Raw genomic sequence first — 26,757 nt, forward strand, 5'->3', positions numbered from 1 at the left:
ACAGACCCTTTCTCCACCTGCTAGTAGCTGTTTGTCTTAAAACTATAGTGATGTTATTCCTGCAGCAGTATACCAGGCACACATCACTCTCATCTCCAGAGGTCTGAACTCCTTTGGAGAGGTGCAATAAGGCAGAGGTGAACCAGGGTCACTATAAATGCTCTTTGCTCGAGATTAATCTGATATGCTTTTAAGGCATATCAGCTGTATTTTGCATGTTATCATCCGCTCATGGCAGCATTACACACACCTATTTATACCCACAAGTCAATAAGCGGCAGACCAGGACCTTGGATCTGGCACTGGTTTGAGACTGGAGTGTCTGCTTCCTTGGGGAAAGATAAGAAGGGATGATGCCACCTGCCACATGACCACAGGGAGGCAAAGGTTGGCAGCAGCACCATGGCTTCCTTCCACCTCCAAGACCCAGCAAAATGGGTACAGCTTAGTTGCAAAAAGGAAACCCCAAGGCAGAGTTCAGGGGCCCCCATCTGTCCAGTTCTTGGCCACGTCGTCCCCTCTCTGGGAGCATCCCGTGCACCTGACCAGCAGTGCTCTCCTCCTCACAGAGTCCCCAGGTCGACGAATCCCAGCTCCCTTTTGCCACTTGCCAGGGAGAGGTGAAAGGGAATGTGGGGCAGGCAGGGAGCCCATCTCCCCTGGGGGAGAGGAGAAAGCCCAGCTGCTGCTTCTGCAACAGGGGCAGCGCGCCCGGCTTCACGCGTGCGCCCGTCCCCATCGGCCACCTCCACCCAGAGCACCACCACCACCGACATGTGCACCATGAGGGTCCTTCCAGCTGTAAAATTTTCCAGGAGACACCAGGGGCAGCAACAGTCTCGCAGTCTGTCGTGACACCCAGGATTTTGGCAGCACGGCAGCAGCCCCACACTCCATCGGGGGCTGCCTGCCGGTGCCCTGGCCCGCAGTGAGGACACCGTGTCCCCTCAGTTCAACACCTTCTCCGAGAAGTGTCCCAGCTTCCCCTCCTCCTGCACAGGCTGGGAGGCTTGTCCACCACAGGACGGGCCCCGCTCCTGGGCCAGGGCTCCACCAGGCCATCGTGGCCCCCCGCTCCCCGCCGCCGGGTGGGTGCCCTGCAGCTCCGCACACTTCTCCTTGTAGTGCTGGGCATTGCCGGCGAAAGTCTCGCAGCGGCTGAGGTTCTCCTCCTGCACGGGGCTGCCCACGTTCTCCTCGCTTGGCCCCGAGGCCGTTGCCCCCTCCTGAGAGTTTTGGCTAAGGTAGACAACAATGATGTCGCCCTTGAAATTCATTACTTGTCCACTTGAAATAAAGGTGGAGTTACTGTTTCCAGTCACATTTCCTAGGGAAGGAGGGGGTAGAAAAGAAGACACACATGATTAATATTTTCCCCTCACAAGGTGGACACTTAGTGCAGTGAACTTAATCTGCTGTGGTGGCTTTATTCTTGTTCCATTATTTTTTCCCCCGTGACATGAGGATGCTCTTATAATCAATGCCTTCCACTGGACCTTTTCATTATTTCCATTTTCATCTCCTCAGGACAAAGTCTGTCATACACAGGGAGCCTGTCTGGGAGGGTTGGAAACATTTTCCCTTTGAGCTGTGATCTGGGAAGCCAGAGAGAGAGCGACGATCTCATGTTCCCTTTGCTGCCTGATGCACAAAGCTGTGTCCAATCTGCCTCTGCCTGTGGTTTGTGAGGAAATGCTAATTATATCTGATTATGAGATTTATTTTTTCCTAGAGTCCCAGAAATCAAACTCTTTACCAAAGAGGCAATAAGACCCCAATCAAACCTACTATTTGGGTTAGATAGCAGGCTTACTGAATAAATAATGAAAGACTTAACATCAGATCACACAGTTGCATAGTGTTCAAATGACACAGAGCTTATACAATTATTTCATATAATCCAGATCCTCCTTCTAGGTACACTCTGGCACTCACCTAACCCCCTCTTGGATTTAGCTAGATATAGACTGACGCCAGGGAAGACACAGAGTCTATATTATAGCAACTTAACAGAGTTATGGTTTCAGTCAGTCTGCCTGAGGTTAGAGATTTTTCAGTATAAATTCAATCTTTCTGCTATTCAAGGACTGGGCTGGTGACCTAAGTGACAGCAGGACCAAGCTCTGGGAATTAATAAACTTTCCTCAGAGCAGAAAGAAAATAACTGAGAATAAACTTCCAACAACAAACTAACAAGCTTGTTAAAGTTTGAAAATGAAACAAGCTGAAGAAACCAAGTAAACAAAATTTTCCTGGCCTGTGAACACACTTACTAAGAAATGTTTTTCCGGCTGTGCTTCACTTCATCATTACTTGCAGACTGATCTGACACCTTTTAGACATTTTGTGCCTTTCTTGATTGCACTCCTCAACACTCGAAACATTCCCATTTTCCTTGCAGATAAGCATGGCCCAGCCCAGAGAAATTCTGTTTTTCCTGTAGCCATGGGTGATGTTTGCACACCAGCACTGGGCACTGGTCTCCAGCTGTGTGGAGGAGTCAGGATCTGTGCCTGCTCAGAGCTGAGTCTGGGCAGCACTTGAGTGTCTCTCTAATAGGCCCTCCTTAAGCAATCTTATTTATTTCACCTAAACCACTGCACTGGCAGCTCTTTGCTTTCTTTCCAAGTGCTGTTGATTAACATGAGGTGTCCATAAGGGTTTTCTCTGCGGGAGATTTTCCCTGCTGGTTCTTTCCCCTGTGTTTGATTCAGTTTGGCTGTTTGCCACAAACAAAACTCTTGGGCATAACGGCAGTACAAAAATAACTGTTTGTCTTTAAACAGATTGCCTGTCGCTTGCAAAAGGTGCTATGAAGGTTAGCAGTGCTCAGCACGAGATCAAAAATTTAGAAGTATATATGACAGTGGGGAGGGAAAAAAAAAAGGCAGATTAACACATTTATAATGTTTAGCTGAATGTGGCTGGCAAACCTTCTGTGCTTTCTGAAGATACCATGCTGAAACAAAAGGATATTTGAGGCCCAAAAGCACAAAAAATGGACACAAGAGCTTCCTAGACTGTGCCAAGAGAAGTGCTTCCAACCTGAAAGTATAAGGGACACATTCAGAGTGAAGGCATTGTTCTCTGCAGCGTTTCAGGCTTTTGATCTCTTCAGACTATCTGATATTAATTACAAAGACAGATTATTTTTTGTGGTAATTGTACTATGAACTGGAACAACGCAGGCAAATAATTTTCTCTGAGACATTTAATGGCCTCTAGGTGGTGAGAACTGTTCGTCACTGCCAAACCAAGCTGGTTTGGGATCTGGAAGTGAAAGGCTTTGCAAATCCAGTCCCAACTATGAGTCAGCTAAGCCTTCCTGTACTCATGTGTTATGCTGTAGCCCTGCACAGGCCTTGAGGTGGGCCTGAACTGACCCTTCATGTTCTCACTGCCTTCAGTGGGGTTTGAAAAAGCGCTTGAAGACTTACCTCCATCTCCAGTGGTGACCCCTGGAAGGGACACCTGTCCAGAGGTTCACTTTGGTCTTCTAGGATTGTTACACAGGAGGGACAGAGTTTACCAGTTCTGTTGTCATTTTGAGTGTTAATGAACTAAGAACAAAACTTCATGGAATTTCCCATGGTCTTTTTCTTCCCATTTTTCATCAACCCTCTTCTATACCATTCTGATTTAGTATAACTGTGTGCAAAACCTGGTGGCTTCAGTTGCTTTGAGAAGCTTTACAGAAAACTATTTTACATGCACCTTTATTCCATCTGGGCATGTCACAAGGTCTAGCAAAATGAGAGATGTTGATGCACCCACACGTGCAGCCCCGGTGGGGCTGGGGTACTTCAGTGAGGAACCTATGGCTAAGCCCTGTCCCAGTCCTCATGCAACCAGGCGCTGCCAGGGGGGCCACGGCCATTCTGTGGGCAGAAAAATTACTCTGCCAGCAAGCCAGGTTACCCACAGATCAACTAACCCACGCTCTAATACTGCCCACAGCTCTGTCAGTATCTTCCTGCAGTCATGAGTAAAAACTGGCAAATTAGGAGCACGGTATCTGTGCTCAGGTTTCACCAGATGGCACTATAGCATGTACATATACGAAGGCACAGACACAATGAAAATCCCATAAAAAGAATTATGCTGCAGATCTAAGATGGCACTTGATAGCACAGCCCTTATATCCAAGCTCTCCTGTTTGCTCTATTGTTCCTTAACATTTTCTCTTTCTCTTCGTGTCATATTTAGAAAGAAAAGCAGTACCAAATATAAGTTGACTTTCAGTTGTACCTCAAGAGTCACCTTCCAACAATAACAAAAAAGATAATCTGTGTTCTCTTTACTCCTGCTGCATTTATATAGACCAGACTGTGAAACTGTGTCAGGATTTCAGGGAACTGAAGCAGCAGAAAGTTTCTGCTCTTCAGAAGATGAATGCTGTACACTTTCAGATTCCCATATGGAATGCATGTTGAGAGAGGAAGGGCCTTCGAGTGTGTTGTTTTGGGGCTTTGGCAGACTGACAAGAATGTCTCCGTAAGAAATTTAAGGCATGACATGGTTTTAAAGAAGGGCAACAGCTTACAACTGCTGTGGGTATTACAGTAATACTTGGATGTCCCACTCAACACTAAGGTCTCATTATGCTTGGCAGTGCACTGATATAAATAAAAATAGAGCATCCAACTTTACGAGATTATAATCTAAAATGACTAATAACATATGACAAGGAGATTGTAGACTTTTATATTGAAGAGAAGTCTGGGGAAAGAAAGTTTCATCCAGAGAAGGCACATAACTTCCCTTCTGCTGGTTTTGCTTCAGTGATTTTTTTTCCCCTGTTTTCATTTGACAGATATATTTACTCTGCATAAACTAATCAGTGTTTCAGAGTTGTTTAGGGGACAAAGCATATGTGTATGGAGAAACAGTGTCTGTATGAAACTATTTTATGTGGACGCTTATATCCTAACAAATAAAAACAAAGAGCTATAAGCAGAAAATTGTAGATAATCTCTTAGTCCCAGTCACAGCCACCAATTTACAGCTCCAGCTGGAGTTTCACTGACCACTGTATAAATGTAACCGGACTTAAACCTAATGGCAAAAATGTGTGTGCACACTGGTGAATGGAAAGTATCTGCCTGAGCATTATGCATCCTTCCTTAGCTCAGCCTCTACGTTCCTCTATTGTCTTCTTTCTCTGTTTTCTCCAATATACACACCTGCTAACAGAACTGCCTGGCCTCTGCAGTGACAGCCAGAAGGTGGGTTCTGCATTGCTGGTTAGATCAGGGTGGGACAATACTCCCTTGCTGGGCTCATTCCTCTTGCAGAATTCAATACAAACCAAATGGCCTTAACATTTCAGATTTTTTTTTTCAGACTAGCTTCAGGGCAATTAAGTGAAATAGGATCATTTTATTCTTCTCCTAAATCAGATCCTCTGAATACTACTGAGCTAGCAAAGAGAATAATCCTACACAACTGAGTATGGGTGAAGCCTAATGGGCTTACCAGATGCTAGAGGGAGGTCTGAAGTGCTGCTGTTTGTCCCTGAAGTGCTTCTGTGTGTCCCTGAAGTGCTTCTGTTCGTGTTCTGGTGCTTCATGTTGGTAGTATCTGAAGATGCATCTTCCATACCAAGATCGTTTGCTAGAGTGCTCTGACCAGCAGAGAGAAAATTCAAACCACAGGTGCACTGTGCACAGGAACCAGTTTCTGGGGAGGTGGAGGTGCTGTCAGCCACAGCACAACAGGGTTTGCTACACTTTCGGGGAGATTGTCTGTACAAAATGCCACACCTCACACAGATCTTCTCTGAGTCACAGTTTGTTGCAAAATGATCTGTGTCTTTGTTGCCTGTTTCCTTCAGGCAACTGTAGGCATGTTGGCAAGATTTCTGAAGAAGTTGGTCTGTGGCAATGTGTGCCCCATCTGTGTTGGAGGGAGAGTGAAAGCCTTGAGAGACTGATATGTCCTCTGTGCTCCCAATACCTGAAAAGTACTGGTTCAAGCTGTCATTCTCCCCTGCCTCCATTGGTTCTGAAAATGATGACACGGTTTTACTGGCAGTCCGACTTAGTAAAGATAAATAATCAGTGTTATTGAGATCCTTATCCATGTATTCATCTTCCGTGGGAACTGGTGGGAATTGGTAATCATCAGTCTCGGTTACCACAGAAAAGTCTCCTGCCTCACAAGGCTCTGTGCTGGGGCTCTCTTTCCTGCAAGGAGTGTGACCAGAGGTGCAGCACAAGTTTCCAGGGACAGGAGAGCCAGAGGGGCCCAGGAGACACGTGTCTTCAGAGGTCTGGGGGACAGCAGCATTCGTGATGTTCACAGTAACAAATGCATCTCTGGGGGGTTCCTGAAAGAAAGTTAAAGTAAAAAGGTCTTTAATAAAGAGATCACCATAAAGTTATTTTTTAGACAAAGAAGGAAAAGGCAGATCATGGTCGTTCCTCTGTGTGGAGCTGCTGAGGTTGAGCAGCACTGCTATATTTGAGTCTTGAAGTGTAATTCTATTCTTCTGTAAAACTGTGGCTGGTGATGCTAGGCTCAGCAGGTGTTCAGAACAAAATCTGGTGGCCTAGGGGGTAATAACATTTAATCTTGTGAGACAGCTATTCCTAGTTTTTTTGAGGGCACTTAAGAAGAGTTAATAAATCTAGAAGAATTGCTGGATTCTGCTGTTCCTTATGGACCATTAGTAAGACCAACCTAACTGCTTATAAGGTTTTGGAAACCCTTGCATGTGTCTGAAGGGCTGTTGATCTGTGAAGGCCTTACTGCGGGCTGAATTTTTAATATCAGCAATGATTGAAGAAAGAACCTGGGTTGATTCAGAAGTTCTGAGACAAGCTAGAAAAAACCACAAGGTTATATTAATCCGAAAGTTTAGGACAACAAATGCAAAGGCCCATGACATCATGTTGTCACAGTACTCGAGAAAGTAAACCTACATTTTTGGTAGCAGCTCCAAAAAAAGGGTTGGGAAGTACTTCAGGGGTTTTCTTCAGTTTATACAAGTTGTGCTTTAAAGATGGGTATTTGGGAACTGATACCTTTAATTTCTAGTGTCTGTTCAGATCTTCCAGGATAGAAAAGAGATTGTAAGTGCTGCCAGCCACTAATTGCTGTTGATTCACTCCTCTGTCCCAGAGGATCTGAGTGGCTGCCAAGACAGGAGGTTGCATGAAGACTTACGAGACAAAAGAGGAACTGCCTGCTCAGAAAGGTGGGTTTTTTTGGTATGTTTGGTTTTTCTTTTACGCAAAGAAATTTGAGTCTTTCAACAGCTAAGCTCATCACAGCTCCTAGAAGGGATGGTGGGACACTTGGGACACCTCAATCCACATCCATGGTGTCAAGCAGGCTGTGCACAAGAACTTGAACCAGTGCCACCAGCTGAGTGTTTCAAGCATGGGGCTGGTGTACTTCCAGAGCAAAAGCTCCTACTTATTTCATATTGGAATGCACAAGCAGGATTTCTTCCTCCCTAGAATAAAGGGGTCAAACAGCCAGTTTCTTCAGCTGACGGCTCTGTGTTTAATGCCTTGCATGCCTGGCATTTTTGGCATAGACCCAAATCCAGGTTTCTTCCTTGTGAGCACTCTGGTATATAACAAGGGGCAAACTCAGCTGAAGCTTTTCCTGCACTTAGAATTTAGATAGGCTCTCTCCTAGGCAGTCTCAGGTATTCAGCAACCAGTGGGTTCATGTTTAACTTTCTCATCATAAATATTAAATAATCACGAGACCCTTATCTCTGTTAAAACTGGCTGAAACCAGAGAGCAAGTTCAGAAGCTATTTGTGAATGGTGATTTCACATGCCTCACATTTACAGAAAACCAGACTGAAAAAGCCAAAGCTGCGAGCAATTTTTGAGGAACTCAAAACTTGTTTTCTAGCCAAAGTTTACCATGGAGTCTGCTTCAGAAGGGGTGTCAGGAATGTCATGAGGAAAACACAAACCAAAGAGAAAATGCTACCATCTTTGACTTTACCTTTGTTCCTTTTATTTGGCTGCACACTTCATTAGCCCAGTTCTGTAGATCTGCTGTAGGGAAAACAAAAGAGTAGCTGTAACATATAGCAGGCACTTAAGTTAACCACAGACCTAAACACCCACAGTCATTCACAACCCGCAATATCATATTAAATAAAACCAGCAAGCCTGTTTTTACTGCTTGTTCAAGTGTCCCAGCATCGGTCTAGCTGAAGATTCATTGTAACTGGAACAGGGATATAGTTCTGTGGAACAAATGTTTCCAGGCTCCTAAAATAGACCACGGTTAAACTGTGTTCCACATCAAATGGGGTTTCTTTCCTGGTCATATGTCACACCAAGCTATGACTGGCCCAACAAGGACCCGCTCACAGCAGAAATGGTCTATTTCAAGAGAAGTCACATGGAAGGCCCAAAGGCCCTTCCCAGACAGGAGTGAGAAGCCTGGAGAGAAGAGGGTAAGCCATTGAAACCACAGGATGGCAGGCTCAAATATAGCATATTCTACTTAATCAGGGTATGCTTAGTGGGGGAATTCATTCCAATTTCTTTGGAATATCTCCCAAGGAAAACCTGTAAGTCCAACATGCTTTAGGGCAACAACTGACACAGTGGGCAATTCTTGTTTGGTGTTTATACATTCAGGAGACTTTGCAGGGCTCAAGTCCCATGTACATTTGAAGTTTACAATGTTTTTGCATGGCTGAAGATAGATCAGCTGTGCAGCCACTGCCAGTTCCCAGCAATGACTCTGTTGCTCTGATGTTGAGTCTGCACATTTACCACCAGTACCCACACCAAGCAGGAAGGGCTTCTTCCTGAGCCTGCAATTCTCCCAGGCTAAGGTGAGCAGGATTCCCCATGCAAAGGCAGCAAGGGACTGTCACTGTGGAGCAGCAGGGCAATAGAAACACCAAATAAATTGCATTCCCCCCTAACCTGCTCTGCATCGCAAGTATTTGGTTTGCGAGCAGAGTCACCATTTCCTCCAGCCCATCCCAGAAATTCCAGATTTAGCACAACCCATGTTTAGTGTGGCAGAGGCAGCCTATTTCTAAAACACAGGCTGAAATATGCTTTACAAGAAGTGAATTCTGTCTTCCTTTCCACTGCTCCCAACACTTTTCATAAATTGCTAGCGCTTGGGAAAGGAAATGATGGAAAAAGCTTTCCATGTTTAGGGGGGCAAAAAATTAAAAATGAACAGAACAATAGAGGTATGTCCTTCACTAAAGAGACCCAGGGCTTAACAGAGAGTGGAGGAATGTGAAGGTATTTCCAGTTTATTAATAATAAACTCAGCATCCCACTGTTATCTAGTATGCCTTTGGCTAGGATTTTTCTGTTTTTCTACTTTAACTATTCATTCTATTTCCTTCTAGTATTCCTTCCATACCTCATCAGAACTTCAGCTTTCAGCTAAAAACATTGTCTCCATCATGTTCTCAAATACACATCAGGCCTTTGTCTTGAAATCCATATTTTCACCTGTACAGATGTAGGTTTTTGGGTAGAATGGAAAGTAAGGTGAAGAAAACAGGACTTATACGTGTCACTGCTTCCCTTCAGCCAAGGGGTCAGCTGTGCCAGGTGCTGCAGAGCAGCCAGGCTGCTGTGAAAGCCCCCAGCACCAGCCCTCCTCCTTCCAAACATGGTCAAATAGCCCTGAGGATGGTCACTCCACGGGTTAAGCATAATACACTGTAAATCACTGCCTGCCTAGAGGAAAAGAATTTGTAGCCTGGCTTTGTGCTAGGTAAAGCATATCCATATAGACAGACATAGGGATAGCATGGACCTTCCAGTGTAATTCCTGAGCTTCTTAATCTGTTGGTTACCCATGAAATCAGAGTGCACAGAGAGCCACAGCTGTCACACTCATAAATACCATTAGCTATGATGTACCTGTCAGCTTTTTCCCCTTCTTCTTGTAGTATACGATGAAGACGACAATGCCAATTAGTGTCACAAAAAACAAGATGACAATCAACACGTATAAGATCCTGTTTGTTCCTGCAGGGTGTGAAAAAGATAGTGCCATCAACACGCAGCCTGCACTCAGCAGTATGACAATCCTTGCTCATTTTACCTGCTTTTCTACAGCAGAGGGTTGTTTTTCCTTCCTACTTGATCTTTAGTTTCTATAATGAGAACAACAGCTCTAGCACTCATGCAGTTCTGTGACAAGCAGCCTCACTGAAGGTACCAGGTACCAAGATATCTCCATAAAAACCAGAATCTTGGTGTTACAGAGCAATGTTGTCTGGTCAGGCTTCTCTCAATGTTCCCTTTCAAGCTGCCAGCAAGCCATGGGGCTGAGGTTGATCTCAGTCAGGGAACAGAGGACATACATCTTGTGGAGACTATAGATATAGGTGGAAAAATTTGTCCTTTATCTCAGGTTATGATGGATCACTGCATGACAGGAAAGCAACCTCCTTGGTACCATATCCACATTGGAGAAGGAAATGGACAGTGGGCAAGAAGAGATATCTGAGAGGGATTAGGCTGAGACTGTATCTGCTGCTATAAAATAAGCAAGGAGAGGAGCTGCTACTCTTTATACATGTAATGTGTATGTGGAAAGCACATAAAAATGAACAAGCTGTAAACATGATGGAATCATGGGTATAACATGGCTATAACAGCAATGCTGCCATGCAGTTTCGGTGAGAGGTGTAAAACTCATCTTAGTAGTGGATATAGACCCTAGAGTCACCAGGTCTGAAGCAACTTTTAAAGGTGGGATTTTCCAAGAGCATTCTCTTGGTCTACAGCTGCTCTCCCTAGAGTCACCCACAATGAGAATGGATTTAAGCCAGCCAAAACCTCTAGTAATCAGATCGCTCCTCCTCCCTGCTACTTTCCAACAGACAATCTGTATGAGGACACAAACCATCTTCTGATGGCTCAGGCATCTTCCGTTCTTTACAAACTGCATCAGACTTGTCAGTCCCAGGCATGCTTTCTTCCATTCCTAGAGCTGTACAGCTAAAAAAGAAAGACAAAGAAGCTAGGTTCTCTCAAGGAAGCTTGTTGTGCTTCCTATGCTTATGCAGAGCAGTACTTTCTGTTGTAAAATACATTTCTCCACCCCTAAGAACCTCAGATACTTTCTTTATTTTTGGCTCAGCAGTTCTGTTGTCACTGCTCTCTCCTGTTCTCCTCTAAGGAGAATTCAAGCTTCAGCATGAGAATGCTTTCATCACTGCACAGCCAATGTTGATGCTCCATGTGCTCTACAGGCAGCCTGGAACAGCCCACTGAGAAATGCTTTTGCCCAAGCTTCTCCCTGTCTTCTGGCCAGTGTGGTCCTTTTACAACACCCAGGGACTTACTTGGTCCAGGATTTACACTCGTCAGTGGATGAAGAGACATCTGAGAAGTAGCCCCTGGGACATGGTATGCACATTGTGTCCTTGTCTTGTTGCACTGTGTGTAGCAAAGGAAGAAAAATGTCATAGATGAGTTTCTGTGGGTTCCTTCCAAGAGAGAGGAAGGTGACTATGCTCCCCATCCTCTCGCTCCACTCTCCCTCCACAGACGCCCTAAAAGCTTTCCTAAAGACTGGGGTGTTAGGTTATATCAGGGCAGCAATGACAGTCCCATGTAAGCCCTGGAAAGTCTCACCTGAGCACTTCTCTACATGACCAAAATGAGAAATGACCAGGAGCCATTTGCAGTTATTGTAAAACAACACACAGCTGTTACATCCTTCCCCTCCTATTAATTCCCTCACGACGATGCTGTGCCGCAGACAGTGACGCTGACTGGTATTGTCACTTCTATGAAGACACAGTAAACAAAATGCTGTATCAGGCTTTGCTAGGCTGGAGAAAAAACAGCAACTGTCCTCCCCCCATACAGCATTTCTTCCTCTGTTACTCTATTACTTGCTGTATTTTTGGGGTTCCTTATGCCTGATGCAGCTGTTCCCAGTGTTCACTAGAACTCTGAACTTGACTGTCTATTTTCTACCCACAAAACACCTGTATCTTATTTTAATTAGACTTGAGAGGAAATTAAATGTCTCTAATAAACCTTTGCATTACTAGCCATACAAAACAGAATACTTGCTAAAACAGAACACATGAGCTACCCGAAAAGTGTTAATCACTTTTAACTTGCTTATAACATTAAAAAATGGCAAAGCAAAGTCACTGCACAAAACCAGATTGCAAAATTGGACCTCAGGAACAACCCCCAGAAGAGTGCCTCTTTGAATACGGGAGCGACCCATGACCTACTGACCCACAGTCAGACACCTCAGCAAACATTAGAAATGTACTGGACACCTTGCAACTACTGCCATGTCCACATGATATCTTGCAGAAGTCACTTGATCCAAGAGACTATTTAAACTACAGAGGCAGAAGCCTTCAAAATGTGAACAGTCCAGGAGGGTTATATGCAGTAGTAATAACAACTCAGACATGCATCTTCTGCTGACAGTCCTCTGAGAGTCTAAAGTACCCTCCCTAATGGCACAACCCACACGATGCTGGCCTCATCCAGTAGGCCTGAGCTGGGCATTTTGTACAACCCCTTTCTGTATCTTACCAGGAGGCTTGACTCCAAGGCCGGGAGCACACATGGTATTCCGCTGACAGCAGTCACAGTCCTCATTCCAGTGGTAGCCCATCGTACAAGCACACTGCCGCTGGAACGTGCTGTTCCCTGGGTTCACTTCTTTCAAGGCTTTCCCTACAGGAGAAAGCAGATGAGAGTAAAAATCTCTCTGGTAACAAGCCTCAAGTTTCTGAACTACCTACTTGCTTTGCTTGAATGGCAGATGCAAAACCATTCATGTTAGAGGAAATGGTGTCTTTCAGGCAGCACGGGAGACCCTTGATCAGCACAGGGCGCCTCACCAATTGCACTCCTGAACAATACATTTCCTTGTGGCTTGTGTAGAAAATAAACACAGCATTTGCAAGGGTGAGACAAACACATTAGGGGAAGTGAATGCAGAGTGTGCTGGGCAAAAGGACAACTTCTAAAATCAGCTCACAAGGGTGAATGGCCCCAGTGAAGATAATCACTATCAGCAGCACAGAGACTGCAGTCATGGTGCTCTGCACAGCACAGAATCTCTGCTGTATGAGGACCTCTCCCTCTCCCAGGCTCTTCTGCAAGCTCAGCCTTCAGTGTTGGGCACCTGAACAAAGCAACTTCCCTAGATCCACTTTCCCGTCTTCACGCTTCACTAATTGGGATTAAAAGGTTCTGTAGTATGAACAGCTCACCTTGATCACATATTTTATGTAGCAAGCATTTATCTTCTTCATTCCAGACATCCATATACTCGTTTGGGCCACACGGCTGGCACACGCTATCAGAAGTAGCAGTGCATCTAGCAGACAAGTACTTCCCTGTGATTGAGGAAAGGACAAGTCAGTCATCTGGAAGCTTCAGAGCATCTGTCTAAGGAGGACAAAAATAACAGGTTGGGCGCTAACACTGCTGCGGACAATCATTTCTTCCTGCACCTTTTCAGTTTGTCAATCTGGTCCCCACTTAGTCTGGCACTGAAACATCTGTGAAGTGGATGGCCTGGGGAGCACAAGAATTGAGCTGCTTTCCATCTCCCGCAGTAGTTAAGTGCTATTCCAACAAAGCAGGTGCTGTGGCCTTTGCTGAGGCCAGCAGGAGCACTCCTGCACTAGGAAGGCACTTGTAAGCCTGAGATCAGGCACCTGCAGGGCATGTGCCAATCCATCAGCAGCCACGAGAGCCACCTGCCTCACCAGCGACCCACAGAGCAGCTCCTCATGAGCTTCTCAGCCTCACAGCCCAGTCAGCACTCACATACCTGGCTCACACTTCCTGCAGCACCGTCCAGAGTACTCATAGTGTTGTTCACTTTCACATGGTGGAGTGATTTGTAGTGACAACTGGAGCAGGGAAGGAAAGAGAGGACATGAGAACCAATACGCCTGGAGAACTTCAGACCTACCCAGTCATGGTGCTGGCAGAGAGAAGGAAGACTTTCCTTCTGTACAGCATTGTGGATAGCCAAGCAATAAAAGTTACCCAACATTTGTGAATTCAAAGGTGCTTTGTAGACATGCTAAGGGTATGTACTTGACGCTGTAGACACAAGGACTTTTAATAGAGCCAGGTGACAAATAAATAACCCATCTTACAAATTGTCATGAACTTTTGGCCTGCTAAATAACCTTTTCTTACAGTACTCTATTATTTAAAATCTACAACTTTAAAACAATTGTAAAGAAAAAAAAAGGCATAGAGATACCTCTGTAGTCTCTTCCACAGGAATTACCTCAGATCAAGACCTGGGAAACTGCCAGTTTTAATGTCGAGCATTAAGCAAACAAGCAAGGTGAATGATTTATATTCCTGAAAAAGAAGAAGTTCCCAACTTCCCACTGGGATACAAATGTTCCTGGCTAGTCCCATAAAATACTGGACTTAAATTTTGCAGCTTTTTATGGCTCCCACTGTGTCCTGCAGAGGTGGTCTCATGGAACTGAGGCAGCCATCCAGAAAGGTGATGCAATTAGGCCAACAGCTTTTTGTGTCTCAAAAAACCCAAAACAAAACCAACACAAATCAACACAAACCATGCCCCCCACCCAACCACATGAAATGGGTACATGACAGGGCATTTGCAAAGTGGGCAGCAGGGTTGACTCTGGCCCTCATCGGCCTTTGCAGCCCGCCCCAGCTCTCAGCTGCCTGTACACACAGTGGGCCCACCCACAGCCCAGGCTTCAGGGCTTGTGCTGGAGATCCTGGCCAGCCAAGCATTGTGCCCAGCCCTTCCCTGACCCTGCTCTGGCAGCCCAGAGTCCTCAAGGCAAACTCAACTCTGTCACAACCAGTTGTTGATCTGGCAATTAGATAAGGTGATTCAAAATCAAGCCCATAGCAAGGAACCCTTCACTCTTGGATACAGCTCTTAAAACCTCATTTACTTGGGCAAAGCTGCAATAAAGCTTCTGCTGCTGGTTAAAGGGAGCTTTTGCCACCTAATAGCACATGATAACCCTGTGCCTGCTGGTACTGGTTCCCATTCCTCTAGTTAGCATTCTCCCCTTGTTTCCTCCAAGTCCTTACATCTTCTCTTTCCTCCTTTTGTAGTTTAAGCAATAGCAACCTCTTTAAAAATAAAATAGTTTTCCCTAAGCACCTTGCCCTCTTCTAATGCTGGGAAGCATCTTGTAAATTAAAGATGACCAAAAAAGATTGATTTTTTTTTTTAAAGACCACCTTTTGGCTTGGAGTTTGAGCCATGGGTTGGTGCATGACTTCTGTTTATCAAAACTGTGCTAGCTGTTTCTGGAACAGAAAAAGTAGCACAAGTCAGAGTTCTTGAGTTTTCATATTTTTGCAGGGTATGAACAACTTACAGCCCCTTTTTTAATCATTACAACAATTCCAGGTCAAATTAAGAGTCTAGTCTTCTGTTGTCTCATTGTTTCCTTGTCTCTTACTTTGCATTCATTAGCAGAACCTTTCCTGCAATTAGATAACACATTTTTGGAACAAACACTGCATTCCCTGTTTACACAGCACCTCCAAGGAGGGGCACAGGATAACAACCAGCGCTGGTGAGGAAAGAGGCAATCTAGGAAAAGGAAAGCTGGGCCAGCCTGGCAGCTGAACAGTGACACAGCTCAGTGACCCCTACACTCGAAGGAGCTCGTCTTCTGTAGCGCACTTCAGGCTAAAACCCCAAGATGGCCAGCAAAGGGTTGAGGTGACAATGTGGAACCAAGCACAAAGAGTGTCTTGAGCAGTTGATTCTCTACCCAGTCATCCATAAAGGTAACAAATGTGGTGAGACCAACAGCAGGTCCAGTCACTCGCTTTTTGTTACAGAATGTCCTCTTCTTCCTCGTTTGCCCCTGTTTAATAGTTCCTCTTTAGGCAAAATGACTAAAAAAATTACTGAAGTGTCAAACAAGGGCAAAGTCATCCTTTTTACGGAAGGATATGCAAATCTGCTAAAGAGCATTCAGCTAAAGGGTCTGGAGTAATTTCTGAGAATCACAACTCGGCCTGAGGAGAAGCAGCAGGGCCCTGGACCAAGGCGAAGGGAGCAGGCTAATTGCTCGGCCACCTTTTGGAGATTGTTTCATACCACCAGGCTTCAGGGTATGATGAGGGCTGTTGTTATGGAATAGCTCGCAGCTGCATTAACCTGTGCTCTGTGCCAATAAGCAGCCTCTTCTGTGCCCATGTCCTTCCCCTTCTCACACAAGCCAACACATTCATAAAGCTCAACACTCCCTCTTTTCATTTATGCCCAGTGGTGCAAAGACAAGGCTCGCAGCACCCACAGGCTAACCCCCATGTGAAGGTGAGGGATTTTAGCCTGGTATGGACTGGCTGGACCTGCTGAGCATGAAAGCTGGGGGATAGAGGACAGGAAGGGAAACCAAAGCAACCTGGAGTTTTCTTATGGTGGGAGCCAAACTCAGGACTTTTTACTAACACAGCTCTGTTAATGTTAGGCTATCCCTTGTTAATCCCTCTGCCAGGCAGACGTGTCTGTCTCAAACTGTACATTAACTTCCTTTGGAGGCTGAGAAGTACTTGTGCTGCTGGCAGCACAATGACTTGATGCTTCGCCATCACCAGCACATTCCTGCCAGTGTGTCCTTCTGAGACGGGGAAGTGCAATTCATTTACAGATGAGGAACTTGTACCAGGAGGCCATCTGGCTTCACAGAGGTGACAGGAAACCAAACCAAGTCTCCCAAGGCTCAAGTTTGCTCCGTAACCCCTGGAACATCCTTCCTCTCATCGGATGCTGGCCTATGGGTCAGAGTAATTTGGACACCACCAAGTTCTTATCTAGAGAGAGAAAGTGCCAACTTCCTCTGAAGTGCTTAAATGAGATAAAACCCAGCCTGGTCATTCCTTTAATGGTCTTGCTATTGACGAAGCTGCTCATTAAATCCCACCACCATGTGCAAGTAAGTGCTTCAAAGAGCTCTAGGTATCCTGTGTAAGTTCAATTTGTCACTTCAAAAGTGTGCAAAGCATCCAGATTTGCGCCAGTTCCTAAAAAACCAGGCAGCTTTCCCATTTGATCAATATTACCTCAGAACAAGTATATCCAACAGGGGAAGAGTCCAGGGGAAAAAAGACAAACCTCCTCCAGGCTTGGTAGATACAGTTTGGTAAAGCACACCAAGACCTGCTTACCTTTAAGCACATGAGTACCACAATGGACTTCTTTGTAAAGCCTTGCTTACATCAAGGCTTGCAGAAAGATTGTGTTTTGGTGTCGAGTTGCAGGCAGCCTTTTCAGCTTCAGGTTTGGATATTTTTCTTGCTTATTTGTTGAAAAGGACACTAAGCAAGAGTGTGCTTGTGCTTTTAGGATTGGAGAACATTGATGACAGCACTACAAAGCAGCACTGTGTTACTCATACCTTAAAAAACCACACACACAGGTGCTTCTGAAGGGGAGAACCAGCAGCATTCAGACTCCTGTCCTCAGGCTTAAGGAAATATTTATTCTTTGTGCTGTTGAGCAATCAGAGGGCAGCAGAAGCTGTGTGTCATGGATGCTAAAATTACTCTTCTTGCTCTTCACATTTCAGAAAAGATAGAGTTGCATGGGCCTCTTTCCCTTAAAAGAAAAAATCTGGAAGAACAAGGTCGGGGGTTTCCACAGTCTTTTTCCCATGACACTTTTGAACAAGAACCTGAGGCCTCAATGAGCATTGCTCATTAGCGATAATCTGAGTTTTGCAAAAATTGAGATGTAAAGAGACATGTCAAGGAGTAACTATCTTTTAAGATGACACCTTCTTGATCAGTGCAGTTGTTTCTGGAAAGTATTCAAGTAATCTGTCATCATTTCACTGAGAAAAGCACATTTTTTTCTCCATTTATTGTTATAGCATCGAAGTACCTATGGGAAAGATAACTACGGTCTGTCCTGCTTTGCACACCCCATTTCTTCTTTATACTTTGGAGCCCAGGTTTATTCAAACCATTTGCTTTTGAGGTCCTTAGACTTGCTTGCTGTAAAACTGAAAAAATCCATGGATTTGGGGCCTTATTTGCCTTTGTTGCCAGGAGTGAGGTTTGAGCAATGTTTCCCGAACTGAAGTAGCCCCTGCAAGCACAGCTAAGACAGGCTCTGCACTTGTCTGCTGCTGCTTCTTCAAATATGAGCCACGGCCTCTGCTCTCACAAGTACCGACTATGCCCGCAGCCTTCCAGCTTCCTACCCGATCTGGGTCAGCAGTACGGCTAACCAGACCCCAGATTTCTTCAGCCCAGACCCCAGATTTCTTCAGCCCAGACCCCAGATTTCTTCAGCCCACTGCCAGTTTCAGAGGCTTGCCTAAAAAATCATTTAAGAGTAAAAATAGAATCTGGCTCTGGACGGGCGCTGCTCTGTGGCTGGTGCTCCCAGCACTCTGTAGGGGCACATAATAGTAACAACTCTGGAAAATGTTACAGTTGCGGGTGAACCAGGGGAAAGAGGAGTCCTGTGTTAAAGACTTAATCATAATCACGTTGCATGCGACAGTTCCCTCATGGACAGTCTTCACTGTCGATAAAAATTAAATCAAAGCAGCACCCAAGTCACAGCTTTGCAATTCCGGTTATTTGCTTGCAGGCCTGTAATTCATCACAAAAATCTTAGATTGTGAATGAAATGCTTTTGGTGATGTCAACTTTCCAGTGACCAGTAAACCACATCACAGAACTACCACCACGTGGTAAAATAGAGCCGGGAAATGGCAACAGCTTAAACTAAATATTATTTCACTTTTAAAAATAGGTCCTTAAAACCTTGCTAGAGCCTGAATGCCTGAAGAGGCCAGAAAGAGTGTGAGGGATAAAACCGATAATGAAGAGTTGAAGAGAAAACTGTAACGTGCGGCCAGGACGTGGGCAAATGGTGGCAAAAGCCCTGTCCTCGCTATTCCCCTCGTCCCTCTGTTCCAGCGTGCAGCCAAAAGCAAACACCTGAGCAACTGGTGCTGCTCCACCAGTGGGAAGGAGCATTCCTCAATCTCAAACCCACCAGAGCTATTTCTGGCCAGCAGCTACGAAAAGGAGAAGTGCTGCACTGACGGCTCTCACGGCGGGGTGGGGGCAGGCAGACAGGAACCTCAGGTATATCAGATATATCAGATGGGAGACAATGGAGGTAAGGGACAGCAGGGCTGAAACAGCAACTGACTGAAGCTGTGAATCAGTCTGCCTTCTGTGGGCTGAAGATTTCTCATCACGTGCACATTTGTCATTCAGAGACAAAGTCATCTCCACACGGCAACCAGAGGGGCATACTTAACATTTTCACTGCCTGGGCACTCAGTAGTGCCTGCATGTCCCCTGCACTTTGGTGCAAAACCTCATGCTTTAACCTATGTGCCCCCACAGCCGCAGCAATTCAAAGACTAACAGCTACTAGGTAGAATACTCTGAAGATGAATCAGAGAATAAGAACTCAAAAGCTAACCAAACCAAAATACTTAACAAAAAGGCTTGACAGCAAGACCAACAGTTCATATCAAGCAGAAATAAAGACTGCAGAATAATGACATGATCAAAGATAATACCTAGGTGTGCTTGTGGTAAGGCTTGCAGAGGCAAATCTCTTCTAAATTAAACAGGTGCAAGAGCAGTGCTCCAAAGGAAAGTTTAGCAGCCTTACCACTCCAGGTACAGTCCCAATGACTCATGAGTAACTCTACGCCCTAAATTAATTAAAATTTTAAAAATTAATTATACTTAATTAAAAAAAAAAAGACACTAAAGCCACAATGATTTAGGGGGAGCATGCTCCTCTTGCATTTTAGTTCAGCAGATCATTTTTCTATGCTTCATCAGCTGAAGTTGAGTCTTAATGAAGAAATGACCATGATGGACTTCTTGGGCTGGATGCCAGATTAGGAGTCCAATGGAGACTTTCTAGGCTTTTATGTACCCTTTCCTTCCAGCACGCCCTAGAGTGGAACGTAACATACTAATCTCTTACGATGTGAGGCGAGATCCCACAATCCTAGCTGAGCTGCTGGGCAGAATGAGAGAGCTTGTAGAAGAGGGGAAGCTTGCTTTCACCACCTGATACTCTGCTTTGGCTTCCTTCTCTTGGATTTTAGCATTGCCTGCAGAACAAATGCTGAATACTCTGCAGGCAGAAATGTGAAGGGCAGTGGTGGGGCTGCAGCCCTTGCCTGGGATGATGGCTGTCCAGAGGGACGCATGTAACACCCACAGACCATTCTGCTGCAGTGTGAGTTAAAGGGAGGATTGTATGACTGTACTGCACCTTCTCCATCGTGAAGGAATTGCTGCCTTTATTAAAGGGCTCAGGACTGGACTGAGAATTTATTAATTCACTCTTCAGGTGTCATCATGAGGAACCGGCTCTGCCAGTGACTGTGGGCCAGTAATGTCTATGGAAATATTCTTCCCTGATTTGAAGAGGCTCTGGCTCCTTTTCATAAGCAGCCTGTTTTACAACATGTGGTATTGCAGGGGAGAGCTTTTCTTCCTGTGAGATCAGATTCAAGGAACCGTCTCATCCTTGCTACCAAACAATGCAAAGTTACTGAAGAATACGTTGCTCATAGGGCAAAACTCTTAGCTGTGGCAAAATAATGCACTTAAAATAGATTTCCTTGTGTGCTACACAAGCAATTTTAGGACTTCATATGAACCTAGTTGCACATTTTTCCCTATCTGTATTTCTGCATTCCAGATTAATGGGCTGCCTAACAAAACTTCACAGTATTTTTATTTCCATACGAGATTTTTTTTCTTTTCCCTCCACTTTGACCACTGACTAAATATATTCTGCACCCATCTGCAGTCACAAATGTTGTTCTTTGTCATTCTTGAACAGACCCTATATACTTTTTTTTTTCTTTTGGAGTAGCCACAAAGTGGTGAGGGTGAATGACCTCTTTTTTTTTTTTTTTCCCCCTTCCTTGGCTAATTGGCTCTTGCAGGGTGGATTAAACTGGCTAGCTTGGCTCTTTTACCAAAACACAGCCTTTCCTGGTCTCTTTTATCTAGATTTTAAGAGGGGAGGCAGCCAGAGGGTTCTGCAGAGGCTGAGGCAACCCTGGGTCTCAGCCCTCTGCCTGCCCACTGTGCTGCCATCCTCTGCCACAGGCCCTGCTCCAGCCACTCCTTTGGGAACGTTGCAGGGAGGCACCACAAACACATCTGGCCAAGCAGTGTAGGGAATGTGCCTCTGCCGTGGGGATGCTGCTGGGCTCCTGGGCAGCAGAGGACCCAGAGAACAAGGATAAGGGTTGGGTGCTGCAGCCTACACCGTGGCATCTGGCCCGGGCAATGTATCCACTCCCTTCCCGGGCCTGCACGGGCAGACCTCCCTGTAACTTTGGTGGGAAACGGATGGGGCGCTATCCCAAGGTGATTAATGACTCTCCGGCTTCATTTGCAGCCATGACACCCTGGGCACTGCACAAACACCAAAGAAAGCCATGCTGAGGACTCACACCCTGAGAAGGCAAACAAAAGGGAAGTCCTACACAAAGCAGCTTAGGTGGCTACAAAGGTATGGGACACAAACCAGGATGTCCTGGAGTGCCAGGGTGATGTCAGCATTGCTCCTCCTGTGCAGTGCTGAGCCCTCCAGAATGCACCCCATCACAAATGTGATAGCACACTGCGGTGACACACAGACAAGGAAAAATCAGGAAGCCTGCATATCCCCAGTGCCGAGGCATCACACCAAGTCCTGCTCCCACAGGGCAGACACAACAGCAGGCTGCCCTGAGTGCCAGCGCAGCCGGCAGAGCCGGATTCCCACCTGCAGCCCACCTTGCGACTTCCAGCCATTGCTGCTTGTGGAGTTTTTCTTCTACTACATGAACTTTGGACCATTGTCAAAGAAGAGTAAGTCATAAAAAGGGGCAAGTTCTTGCAGGCAGGCTATTGTGTCACATAGACCAAGGCCTACTCAAGTCCAGAGTGCAATCTGGTTAAACATCACTTAAATTTTATCTTGCATTTATAACTCACAAATATTTGCCTTTGCGTTTTCCATCAGCATTGATGAGCCATTCTCAGAGCAGCTGCTTCTCTGTGCAAGAAACGCCAACCAAGGCATCCTTAAAAATAGGGGTGCATGGCTGCAGCAGAAGCCAGTGTTGCCTGGCAAGCTGAGTTTCCATGGAAAGGAAGGGGACAGTCTATGCAAGGAGCGGAGCTGCAGCTGAGGTCATGATGAACCAGCTATCTCTGTTTCCCTCTTCCCTCCTGTGTAAGCTCAACCAGCTCCTGAAGCAACCATCTCCTCCAAGCGTCCAGCCAAGTGGAGCCTTTGCTGCAGAGCTGCCCCTTGCAGCACGAGGCCTGGGATGGAGGGAGATCTGGATTCTGTGGTCACAGCATGTGGTGGCAGGAACCCTCCTGGCTCTGGTCACCAGAAAGACTTCCTGGAGACCTGCTCATACAGAGAGGAAGTGGGCAGGGAGAAGCAGGAGGACAGCTTTGCAGCAAGCGTTACCTTTTCATTGCATCTGCCCGTGTACCTACTACAGGAGAGTCTTTCACCACTTTAACTCCAAGGGACGGATGGATAAACATAGCAAAGTGACTCAAATCTGATTCCTCTAAATAGTGTTAAGGTGTAAATGCCAGAGGGCACCACTTTGAGGTTTCCATGATTGTCTGTGTTGTGGTTATGCACGCATCCCTTTTACCATCTGTATTGGTTCTTGCCCAGCTGTCAAATTACATCCCACTTTCCTGAGCTTGAGGGTAATAGACAGTAATGGGCAATAGAAACAAACAAACAAAAAAGATCCTTAGGGATGCAGTTAATCTCTCTGCTTGACCTGTTCCTTTGGGTTTTTTTCTTCTGGCACAGTATGAAGAAAGCCCTGTGCCCTAAATGACATTGGCCAGTACCCTTGAGATGTCTGATAAGCTTTGAATTCTACCAACTTGTGAACTATAGCAAAGGTTTGTTTTGATCCTGTAGGTGGGAAAGAAGAAATTACATCAGACAGAAGATGCTTAACATGAAAAGAGAAGTGGGACAGATTTCTTAAATTGTGGGTTTGATGATGTAGTTTTACACACATTATATTCTGTTGATATGAGGTGCTGTAAGATTTTCCACATGTTCTGGGAAGAACTGCAAAACAATTAAAGAGTTGCCAGTGTCCCTCATGGGAACCATTGCTGCAAGGAAATTTTTACAAATGAACTAATTGAATTACAGTAGCTTTGAAGCCCATGCTGTTAATGGTAGAATAAATCCAGGAGTTTATATCGGATATTGTAGAAGTTTTGCTCTACTGAATGATTCCTTTGACTCTGATCGGAGAAGGAATAAGGGACCAAGAGAGCCCATGATGTAACACAGTATTGTCACTGTTACACTCTTCTTTCCCCTCTCTCATCATACAGACTGTGCATTTTAAGAAGTTAAAGAAAAATCTATATTTTGGCCAAAACTTTTCTATATTGCAAAGAATTCCAGATGCTTGCAATGAGCAAACCTTCCCTATGAAGTAGATGTTACAGAGTAGTGGAATGACCCATCCCGTGCCACAAAAGGGGAGATGAATCTGTGGTGCAACTGGCTTATTGCACACTTGCAAATGCACATTTCTCAGATGCTTTGACTCCCATCTGATAGTAATGTTGATGCTCTTCACTGGTGTTAAGCAAGGAAAGGAATGTGACTATTTTGTGCAAAGAAGCTGAGCAGATCATGCCTCAGAAAGCAAAATGTCTCTGACAGGTGTCCGAGATGAATCACTTGGAAAGATCATGTTGTGGCTGAAGCACAAGATAAGCAGGGCTGAGCTCTGCTCCCAGAAGTTCTGCTCCACACTCGGTGTGTGACCTAGAGCAAGTCACGAATTCTCTGTTCCCATTTCCTCTTTGGTGAAAATGATGACAATGATCATGTCTGTTCTCAGCAGAATTATGAGTGAGTATGCAATAACTTACATTTCTATTTTTTCTCATTCTTTGCAGGAAATGCATTGCAAATATCACTGTTTGAGCACTGTTCCACATTATTATCAAGTCTAAACTAACACAAATGCATCAGAAAGACCTCAGCCCTCCCACAGGTATCCGCACATTTGTTCCATCAGAAAGCATCACTCTTCTAAGAAACCACTATTCAAATCAGTCAGACAAAGGAGAAAATGAAAGGCTGTCCCAGAGCAGCACCTCTCTAAGCTTGCCTTGCTTTCACATTCTTGGCTTGTAGGTTCTGCTCACTGTTGAAGGCAGAATATTAAATTAACGGGCTCTTTGACAAATTACATCTTATCCTTATCCTTACACTACAGCTTTCCTGGAGCTCCCTACAGCTTTGTGCTGCTACTTGTCCAAAGCAACAGCTATGCAAAGTTGCACTGTGTACAAACACAGAATTAAGCACGTGTTGGATGCAGTGGAAAGACTTTGCACATCAGCCCAAAATAAATACAAGTTCCTTGTTTTGTGTCTTGTGAAAGGCTATGAATCAAGAGGTGAGAAATGATGAGGAGCTCTGGCTCCTACATCAGGGTACCTGAAACATGCTGGGAGCTATACCATGGAAATCTGAAAGTCAAAAGCTAAGCCAGTTCCAGGCAGTGAGAATATTCCAAAGGGAAAAACTGCACTAAATGCAAATGGCTCCAGAGGAAGCAGGCAGGTAATGGTTAGTGACCTGATGTAAAGGTACGAAGAGCACTGAGGTCTGTTCTTCCTGCTGCATTGAACAGTACTGAACACCAGGGTAGGAAAAAAGAGAGACACAGAGGATACCGAGGAACAAGACAAACCACCTGAAGGCTTTGATGCAAAAGTCACTTTTGAAATTTGCAGGCTCAGTCATATACATATGGAGGACACCTGGAAAGCAGCAATTTGAGAGAAGCCTGAGAGTGAGGGTGGACAAAATGAAATGTATGTTTTAGAGGGGAAAAAAAAGGCCTGTGTGGTTTCAGGCAACATATTTAGGACCAGGGATCCAAAGGAAAGGCTCTCAGGACTGTGCGGTCAGACATTAAATTGTAAGCTGTAGACAGCAGAGGGTTTTTTGTTTTGGTTTGGGTTTTCTATCTTTTTTTTCTTGAAGCTGCACCTTGCTCTCAGGGAACCCAGCCATGGCCTGGTTACAGCACCATGCTGGGGGAAGCACTTCAAGTTACATAAGTTATCAAGAATAACAAGACACAGAAAAATACCAGAAGTTCAGATGAAAGAAATACAAATGGTAGCAAGGCTGCCAAACATTGATTAATGGAGGAAATAAAATGTAAATAAAGGGTAGCATGGGATTTATAAATCCTGCCAGTCTAGAAGGGTCTAAAAAACCAGAAGGGAGGGGTAATTTTTAAGCTGTATAATTAGAAAGAGCAAAGCAAGATTCTGCAGATGTAAACCTCTGGAGAAAACGCAATGTACGCCATTCACAAGGCTGAGCAAGAGCTGGCTGTAGAAAATGGTCTTTCCGAGAGCAGGGGAAGACCAGCCACGATCCCAAGTGCAGCATGCTGACCAGCGGCCACCTGGCATCTCACAGAGCTGCAGCCAGAGCACGCTGTGTTTGCAAACAACCGCAGAGCCAAACCTCGCTCAGATCTTCCCCCGTCAGAGAAAAGGGCTGCCCCTGGGGGCAGCTGACCTGGCACCGGGCTTGGGTTCGTGGCTCTGTCATGAGCAGCACATCAACCTCCAAGCGAGTTCTGTGGCCGCTCTGAGCCTCAGCCGCGCGCTCGCGGACCCGGGCTCACAAGCCCGTCCCATGTCCCGGGGCCGCTCGGGAGGTGCCAACATTTGGGATGGCGGGATGGCCAGAGCGTGAGGGGACTCATCCCTGGGGGGAAGCTGCAAAGCTGAACCTGGGCTGCGAAACCCCGCGTCCCACGCCTGAGGGACACGTTCTCTCGAATAAATCTGTTCGGTAGGGTGGAGTCTGCCTTATTGTTACTCTACATGCAAATTATATCCCTCAACAGCCTCATTGCAAATATTTTCTGGTTTCTCACACCCTGCCCTGGGCAGAAGCAGGCTGTTTTCCCTGCAGATCCCCTGGCTTCCTTTGCAACTTTGGGTTTGGACTACTTTGATTTTACAGAAGCGAGAGAAGCTTGTGAGTTGCTGGGATAAAAACAAAACCAAAACCCGAACAACCAGAGCGGGGGGGAAAGGCAGGCGAAGCTGTTCTGCCCAGCCCCGCAGGATGCGGCGGGCTCCGACCTCGCCGATTGCCCCGAGCAGCGGGACGAGCAAACCAACCCCGCGGGAGGGACGCGACACCCACCTCCCCCCTCCGCCGGCTCCCAGCCTTACCTGTTTGCCAGCGGCAGCGAGGCACAGGAGAAGGAGCCAGCAGCCTGACGGGACGGGCATGTCTGGGTGTCCGTCTCTGCCTCCTCCCGTGGCTCCTTTTCCTGCCACCGTAGGGAAACTAGATCCTTCCAGCCAAGCCCCCGCGCCCCGGCAGCGCAGCGAGGCGCATTTGAGCTGACTACTTCTCTTTCTTCCTTTCCTTCCTCTCAGCTACACGAGGGGAGAAGAGAGAAGAAGAAGACGAGAAAGAAAAAAAAAAAAAAAAAAGGCGCCTGGCTGTAGTTCCCACAGCATTTCCTCAGACTTGACATGCAGATTTTTTTTTTTTTTCCTCGCTTCTTGTCCCTCCCTTTCCTTTCTCCACCCCCTTTTACAAGAAGTTTAGTCACCATGCCCACGTCCCTCCTCCGGCCGGTGGGGATTGCGTTCCCGGTCAGTCCTCGGCAGGGCCATGCATCCACCTGCCCCCGCCTCCGCGCCCTCCCGTTCCAGCCCCCAGCACTTT

General features: G+C 45.8%; 1 protein-coding gene across 1 annotated transcript; it reads right to left on the reverse strand.

Annotated features, from left to right (window-relative positions):
• Positions 1–947: 947 nt before the first annotated feature.
• Positions 948–26,437, reverse strand: TNFRSF11A (TNF receptor superfamily member 11a; the record flags this gene model as incomplete). Its single annotated transcript, XM_082290504.1, has 10 exons — positions 26,253–26,437; positions 13,783–13,864; positions 13,217–13,342; positions 12,531–12,674; positions 11,309–11,402; positions 10,867–10,961; positions 9,876–9,983; positions 7,969–8,021; positions 5,476–6,328; positions 948–1,327 (listed from the first exon to the last, which is right to left on the reverse strand). The coding sequence occupies exons 1-10, from the start codon at positions 26,310–26,312 to the stop codon at positions 948–950; spliced, it is 1,995 nt and encodes a 664-aa protein (XP_082146630.1). The 5' UTR covers positions 26,313–26,437.
• Between the last annotated feature and the right edge of the window lie 320 nt (positions 26,438–26,757).

Source organism: Coloeus monedula, assembly GCF_965178545.1.
Source record: "Coloeus monedula genome assembly, chromosome: 1".
Classification (NCBI taxonomy): Eukaryota; Metazoa; Chordata; class Aves; order Passeriformes; family Corvidae; genus Coloeus; species Coloeus monedula.